General features: G+C 28.1%; 1 protein-coding gene across 4 annotated transcripts; it reads left to right on the top strand.

Annotated features, from left to right (window-relative positions):
• Positions 1-348: 348 nt before the first annotated feature.
• On the top strand, positions 349-8232 carry LOC411829 (neuroglian). 4 transcript variants are annotated; one of them, XM_006567806.3, is made up of 9 exons: positions 349-498; positions 1455-1534; positions 2106-2238; positions 2878-5111; positions 5189-5447; positions 5530-5850; positions 5923-6572; positions 6825-6917; positions 7031-8232. In XM_006567806.3, exons 2-8 carry the CDS (start codon positions 1480-1482, stop codon positions 6914-6916), a joined length of 3744 nt encoding a protein of 1247 aa, XP_006567869.1. In that variant the 5' UTR covers positions 349-498; positions 1455-1479; the 3' UTR covers position 6917; positions 7031-8232. The 4 variants fall into 4 exon arrangements, with proteins under 4 accessions (XP_006567869.1, XP_395296.3, XP_026296566.1 ...); XM_395296.7 differs by lacking the exon at positions 6825-6917; XM_026440781.1 differs by lacking the exons at positions 349-498; positions 6825-6917 and adding an exon at positions 513-847.
• The last annotated feature ends 830 nt before the right edge of the window (positions 8233-9062 follow it).

Here is a 9062-nt window from a genome sequence, read left to right as displayed (position 1 = left end):
ATTTACATTTACTTAGAAGACGCGCCTTTTTTAAATCTGGCGCGATAGATATGTTCGATTTGACTCGACCATTATTGGTTAAGGAACATTCAATCGATAAAGGAATACTCACATTGTAGATAGATTTAATCAATGAAATATAAAAATTTCTTAAGAAAGAATAAATATTTATATCAATAAACCAGTATAATAAAAAAAATCTAATGAAAGATTATTTTATGTTATAAGGTATTGATATTAACAAGCAGTGAGCTTAAAAAATGTCAACTTTTTCATACAATTTTCTATGTGAATGGTTCATAAAGTTTAGTGAAACATAATAGTGTGAATCAGTGTGACCAGGACACTGAGTGGGGATAGTCTGCAATACATGCAACGTATACATCTACATTAGTGTACAGTACCGTACGGTGCGTTACGTGTCGAGTCAGTGGTTTTTCGATGATGCCTTAGTGATGGAATTTTAATATTCAAACGCGTTCCAAAACGTTAAAATAGGTGAGCTATTTATTAATGTGACAAATAAATAATTTTTTAGTGATGTGAATAAAGATATCGAGTAAAACCTGTAAAATGAGCAAACGAAGCGTCGGCGATCAATGTTAGTTTGCGGGTGTGCCCGTTTGCCCAGCCCTGTGTGTTCCTTTTTCCCTTTAATATCCTATAAAAAATCTGTTTTTTAATTAATACACAATTGATATATAGTTTCGATAAATATTATATAAATGAAGTAAATATGTGAAAAAAGATGAACGAATAAAGTGATAAAATTTCTATCAACGATGTTATGATTTCGAAGGACAACTACAGTGAGATCATTGTAACACCATCACCTGTTCCGATGATTGTGCGCAATCCTAAAATTCGAGTATATATATTTATCCTTTTTTACATAACTTTGTTAAAAAAAATAGATTTTGTTTATTATTTTTGAAAACTTGTTTAATATTATATTAGCCGGTCTGTTATCTAAATTTTTTATATTATTTTTTGTCGCAATGAGCACGCCCATTTTTTACATCTTCATTATACATCATGGAATTTAAAAATTTTAATCCATACATTCTGAAAAAAGTCATTTATATAATTTTATATATTCATTCTAATGATATTCCTGTATACGATTCATACGTGCATGTATACATATATATATATATATACAGATAATGATTCAAATGATATTTAACCCAATGTTATACCAAAAAAAAGGCCCTTATGAATGCAAATAGGATTTGCAAAGGCTAAAATAATGATTTCAATCGTCAAATTCGTTTGAATCATGAAGATTGATATAAATGAATTTATAGAATATTTGAATTTATAATTTATATTCTTTAAAAGAAACTTAAAATAAATGTGAAATTAAAATTCATGCAATTCGAATTTTTTATTAGTCTCATTATTTTTTGAAAATTTCACATATTTAAAGAATTTAAAAAATTTTCTATTTCTAGATAAAAAAAGAAATACCGGCCGATCATGAAGTTCATCCTGTGTATTATCTCAACATTAGTACTGCAAGCATCAGCTTTAAGTGAGTGTAATTCCGTCATCACGTTTTATATCGGTCACAATAAATTCGAAGTATATAATACTTATTACATGTATTATAATCAATCAGTTTTCATGATAACAATTTTGTAATTTTTAATTATAGTCTATATCCTGGATGTTATAGGAGGTGAAAACTGTTACAAATGTCAAATGCAGCTAGTTGTTTTTTTATATAGAACAAATAGTTCTTTTAATTAAAAAATTTTTGATATCAATAGATATTATGAAAAATATATATTTTGCTTTTATTTGCTTCTGTAAAATATTTTATATTGAATCAATTATGCTTAATACAATTATAATATATTAAATTCAAAGATTATGTTATATATTATAAGAAAATATTTTAATTTCATTATTTTTTATTACATTACAAAATTTTTTTTGATTTTATTTAGTAGCTATAAAAATAGTTTTATTAATTTTGTTTTAGTTTAAATTATATTTCAATGAAAAATTTATTTTATTATTGTAGTAAATATTTTTATATTCATATGAGAAAACCATTTCATAATATGTAACAATAATATATGACTTATATCTTTCATTAGTCCAATCTCCACCACGGATATCTAAACAACCCCCGACAGATGAGCAGTTATTTCAAGTAGCTCAAGCAAAAATTAATGAGAATGATAAACCATTTTTAATTGAATGTGAAGCTGAAGGAGAACCTGCTCCAAGGTATAAAATATTTATTATTTCATAAAATATGATTTTAAAAATATTATCAAAAATACTTGCAAAATTGATTTAAATTTTTAATACCATTATTTTTAAAAAAAATAACAATTATTTATAATTCAATAATATTCAGTAATTTTAGAATCATATTTTTTAAGATTTCATTCATATAGTTTCATTGCACTTACATTTAAATACACTATCTTTGTTCTGCAAAGAAGCCTGAGTAACTGGTCTTAATTACTAGGATGACCTCATAGTCTTAGGGGATATAAAGTTACAAGTACCAATAAAGATATCTAACTTGTGGTGTGAATTGTAAATATATAAGAGTGGTCTAATAGTATACTTTAAATAAAAATAGAAAATATATGATTACTTGTATATATATAATTATATTACATTTATTTTTATATTTTATCATTATATTCATTTTTATATTTCCATGATCAATATAATATTTCTAGCATAATAATTAATTATATAAATAATATTTTTTATTATTAACAAATAAAAATATATAATATTGTTCAAAATTATTATATAATATATTATATAATATAATAATATAGTATTAATAATATATTAATAATAATATAAATATAAACTTATATTATTTTATTTAATAATTTTATTCAGGTATCGATGGATTAAAAATGGAAAAAATTTTGAATGGCCAGCATATGATGATCGCATATCCCAACAACCTGGTAGAGGTACATTGGTAATCTCAAGACCACGAGATGAAGATTTGGGTCAATATCAATGCTTTGCAGAAAATGAATGGGGAATTGCAACATCTAATTCAGTTTTTGTTAGAAAGGCTGAATTAAATTCATTTAAAGATCAAAATCCTATAAGTTTAGATGCAAATGAAGGACAACCATTTAAATTAACTTGTCAACCACCAGATGGTTTTCCAAAACCAAATGTATATTGGTTAATCCAAGATACTGCTGGAGGCATCAAATCGATTAATAATTCACGAATGACGTTAGATCCTGAAGGAAATCTTTGGTTTAGCAATGTTACAAGAAACGATGCTTCCGACGATTTTTATTATGCATGTGCAGCTACATCTGTATTCAGAAATGAATATAAATTAGGAAATAGAGTTTTATTAAATGTTATTTCTTCGGGAATATCTGCTAGTCAAAATAAACATGATCCTGTCAAACAATATGTCAGTAGAAAAAATGAAGTTGCTTTACGCGGTAAAAAAATTGAATTATATTGCATATATGGTGGAACACCACTGCCACAAATAGTATGGAGTAAAAATGGTGAAGTAATTAGAACTAATGATAGAATAATGCAAGGAAATTATGGTAAATCTTTGATAATCAAACATGTTAATTTTAAAGATAAAGGAACATACACTTGTGAAGCGTCAAATGGAGTAGGTGATGCAAAATCGTATTCCATACATTTGCAAGTTATGGCAGTACCATATTTCACTATCGAACCTGAGATCATAAATGCAGCAGAAGATGAAACCATTGAATTCAAATGTGAAGCTGATGGAGTACCTGTTCCTGAAATAAAGTGGATTCATAATGGAAAACCAATATCAGAAGCTCCACCAAATCCACGTAGAAAAGTTACTTCAAATTCTATTATTATTGAAAAATTGACCAAAAAAGATACAGGAAACTACGGTTGTAATGCAACAAATTCATTGGGCTATGTCTATAAGGATGTATATGTAAACGTTTTAGCTCTAGAACCAGAAATTACACAACCACCTACTGATATCGCTACAGTCGATGGTAAAACTGTGAGAATAACTTGCCGTGTATTTGGAGCACCAAAACCAGCTGTAAAATGGATTCGAAATGGGCAAGAATTAACAGGAGGACGATATAAAACTTTAGATTCTGGTGATTTAGAAATTGAGAATGTAATATTCTTAGATGCAGGCATTTACACATGTCATGCATCCAATAAATTCGGAGAAGTAGAAGGTTCTGGTAATTTAGTAGTGAAAGAACATACAAGAATTACAGATGAACCAGAGGATTACGAAGTTGCTGCAGGTTCTACTGCAACTTTTAGATGTAATGCTGTTACAGATTCAAGTTTAACACTTACGATCGATTGGCTATCTAATGGAGAACCTATTGATTTTGAAATGGAACCACGATTTATACGAAGTACTGATTATTCTTTAATGATCACAAAAACGACTGAACTAGATTCTGGTACTTATACTTGTATTGCTCATACTGAATTGGATGAAGCAAAAGCACAAGCTACACTAATCGTCCAAGATGTACCAAATGCGCCAAAATTAATTAGTATTACTTGTATGGCGACTGAAGCTTCTATACATTGGACTCCAATGGGTGATAATAGAGCTCCAATATTAAGATACACTATTCAACATAATACCACTTTTACACCAGATACATGGGAAATATCAAAAGATGATGTACCAGCAATTGAACAAACATATGTTGTTCCAATGTCACCTTGGACTAACTACACATTTCGCGTATTAGCATGGAATAAAATAGGTACATCATTACCCTCACCACATAGTGATGTATGTACTACATTGCAAGATGTTCCTTATAAGAATCCTGATAATGTTATGGGTAAAGGAACAACACCACAAAATCTAGTTATATCTTGGACAGTAATGCCTCAAATTGAACATAATGCACCCAAATTCATGTATAGAATATATTACAGACGTGATATACCTGGAGAGAAATGGACTATAGAAGATATAACTGATTGGAAAAAAAATAATCTAGTTGTAGACAATCAACCAACTTATCAAAGATATAAGATCAAAGTGGTAGCTATTAATGAAAAAGGAGAATGTAGAGTTGCACCTGAAGAAGTAATTGGATATTCTGGAGAAGATGGTTTGTTATATAATTTTATTATATAAATTTAGAATTTTTTTTAAGATGAATACTTCAATACTTATTCAATGTTATAGTGCCATTGCAAGCACCAAGCAACTTTACATTAAATCAAGTAAAATCAAGTACAAGCGCACAATTTTCATGGAATCCAGTACCTGAAGAATCAGTACGTGGTGAATTAAAAGGATACAAAATACAAACATGGACAGAAAAAGATGGTGAAAAGGGAATGCGAGAAATTGATATAAGAGGTGGCAATAGAACCCATGCACTAGTTACTAAATTTATTCCTTTCAGCAAGAATTATGTTCGAATACTAGCATATAATGGACGGTAATAAACTACAATAACAATTTATAATAACAAATAAATTTTCATATATAACTTTCTATAATAATAATTTTTTTTATAATAGATATTCTGGACCACCATCTGAAACTTTAAGCTTTGATACTCCTGAAGGTGTTCCAGGAGTGGTTTTAAGTCTTGAAGCTTTCCCAATGGGATCCAGTGCATTGTTTTTAGTATGGACAAAACCTGCAGAACCAAATGGTATCCTGACTGGCTATAGAATATATTATGAACCTGTAAATGAAACTAGATTGGGACCTTTGCTGGAGAGAAAACCACATATTACAGATGTAGAAGCCACTAGTGCAAAATTAGCTATGTTAGCACCTGATACAAAATATCGTATACATATTCGAGCAACGACAAAAATTGGTGAAGGAAATGAGTATGTATTATTATTTAGTATATTAATACATGTATTTAAAACAATACATTGTTTTACGTTTTTTTTATTTAGTTACTTTATTGAACAAAAAACACGCACATCTCAACGACCTGATATGCCATTATTTACCTGGGAAGCTATTCCAAAAGAAAATGGATATTCAAATGTAAGAATTATTTGGCAATTGAATCTTAATGGAAATCCAGGAAGTCATTTCTTTGTAAAATACAAACTCAAAGGTGAAACAATACCTCTTAAAACTGAATCAGAATATTTATCAAATACAATTGAAATTCGTGGACTTCAAAGTGGCGAAACTTATGTGATGTCTGTCGTTGCTGTTGATGGCAACTATTTCACTGAAAGTGAGCCGCAAGAAATTGAAACGAGTAGCGAAGGACCTATTATTCAACCCAAAGAGAATGTCGCTACTGCAGGATGGTTTATCGGAATGATGTTAGCAATTGCTTTTCTTCTTTTGGTACTTATAATCGTATGTGTTATTAAACGTAATAGAGGTGGAAAGTACGCAGTACATGAAAGAGAGTTAGCTGCTGGACGTGGTGATTATCCTGACGAAGGCGGTTTTCATGAATATTCGCAACCTTTAGATACGAAATCAGCAGGTGGTCGTGCATCTCTTGCATCTTCTTCTCATCAAGATGGAAAACATCCTGAATCTGATACTGATTCCATGGCAGAATATGGAGAAGGAGATACAGGTCAGTTTAAAAGTTTATTACACTATTATGTTAAATTAGCAAAACAATTCAAGAAGATAATATTAGATTTTAATAAATTATACACTTCTATTCCTAAATGAAAGCACAAATATTTATGTTTCATTATTTTTTATTTTACACATCCGAAGTAAAATATTTATTTACAATTTTAATTTCTTACCTTAGCATTTTAATTTATGTTATTCTTTTGTTTCTTCATTTTATTTTGCTTTATTGCTTGACTTAATATAGAAGGTATGAATGAGGATGGATCATTCATTGGTCAGTATGGTCGACATCGTAAACAAGAACCAAATTCACAAGCATTTGCCACATTAGTTTGAGGTAGGTTAGTAATATATTTAAAAAAAATGTTGTATATTAATAATTCATGTATTTTATAACAAATTATAATTTTTAATTCGAATTTGTGAATTGTGATTATTATTCTGTTGAAGGACGTTTCACAGAAGATGGTTCTTTCATTGGACAATATGGGCCAAAAGGTAGACCGGAAGAAACACCGCCCATTCCAAGCGGCACTATGGCCACATATGTGTAACCTCTGGTATTATCTTATTTAAGCCTCATATAACTTGTTTTTTTGTCAAAAGTAAGGTTTTTAATCCTTACTTAGCTGCAGCAGCTCTGCTATGCACCTTGGGCGCTGGGCGCAATGTCCAACACTATACTGCCAATTAGATTTTGGTTTTGGGTTTTATAGTTTATATAGAAAAATAAGTAAATATTTCTATGTTTAAACCGAATAAGACTATATAAATCATATATAATTTGTATATTCATATCGATTAAAACATAATTCCCCTTAAATGTTTAATACATATCTAAGTATGTATTATTCAAATATTTTAACAATTTTTTGTACTTTGAAGAAAATTAATCTGCGATAATTATTTTTTTTATGATATATTACAAAATACAATTTGTTAATCAATCAAAAATTATTTATAATTAATGAATTTGTTAGATATTTTTAACTAATTATAAAACCCAAAGACGATAGGTGTTTCATAGCGTGCAAGCTATTTATGGATATAATATAGTAAAAAATATTCTACCATCGATCGTAATATTTAACATGGCCAGATTAAAAATTGACATTTCGAAACATCACAGGGTAGTGAGTTATATTTATATTGTTCTAAATATGTATGACACAAAAAGTATGGTATTTTTGAGGCTGCATATAGGATTTATGTCTTTCAAATAAAGATAATCAGTATCAGTAATTGATATTATCCAAAAATTAATTAATATGCGATATAAGTATTACTTATATGCAATCTTAAAAACGAAAGAACTGACATCGAGTATAGTGTCATAATCTGGCCTGGACTGAAACTAATTTTAATTAAAAAATGAAGAAAAAAATTTGTTCTAAGAATCTTTAGATGCAATCAATTTTTACTCTGCCGACAAAGGGCCAAATATAACAAAACAGTGACTATCTATAATTATTGTGTGCGTGCACTTTCATTAAAGATATACAAACAACAAAAATATATAAAAAAATATCATCATCATCATCATCATTAACAACAACACTATCATTATCATCATGCATCTTATTATTATTAATAACACTATTATTATTATTTTTATTAAGATATGAAAAGAACATCATACATGCACTATAGTAGTTAAAAAAAAGTCACATGGCCTCTAATTGTTGCTTTTTGTATGTGAAATGTGCTTTAGCTAAGAACGAAAGTCCTTTTTAATTATATTTATCTTCCTTTTGGTAATTTGATTATAATCTGATCAATATAGATATAATTTAATATATAAAAAATTATTGAATATATATAAAGACGTATATTGATTACTAAAATTAGTATTAAAAGAATACGAGCAGCTATTACGTTATAGTGTTTGAAAATAATTATATGGAGTTCGTTTATTTCTTCGAAAATAAATTTAATGTTTTTTATTTACTATGTTAAGTTAAAATATTCAATGCAATGTACAGGTTGTCTGCAAAAGTGTCGTGAACAAATATATCAGGTACAAAAATAAAAAAGGTACAAAATATAGAATACTTACATGTGCGCGTAAAGTTCGTAAAAATCTATATGATATGATGTGAAAATAATATACATCTTTCAATTTATATAAAAAAATCAAATTAAATTGTGATGTTTTGAGTTGATTTTTAAAATTTTAATTAGTAAACCAATTCATAGATCTTCGATTTATATTTGTCAGGGTCTTTTTTGCCGATTATCCTGTACAAATGGCTTGGACGTCACATAATTTTTACGAACTCTATACATATAAATATATACGTACAATTATAGACGCCTACAAAAAAAATGTATTATAAATGAAAGAAAACAATAATTTATTGTAAAAATATTAAAGTATATAAAAGAATATACAGAGACATATATGTAATATATTAAAATGTCATTAATCATAAACTTATATTAAATTATATATTTGTCAAGATAAGCAAACGACGTCCAAGTC

This window comes from Apis mellifera, linkage group LG5 (genome assembly GCF_003254395.2).
Source record: "Apis mellifera strain DH4 linkage group LG5, Amel_HAv3.1, whole genome shotgun sequence".
Lineage (NCBI taxonomy): Eukaryota > Metazoa > Arthropoda > Insecta > Hymenoptera > Apidae > Apis > Apis mellifera.
This window is presented reverse-complemented; position numbering and strand designations above follow the sequence as displayed.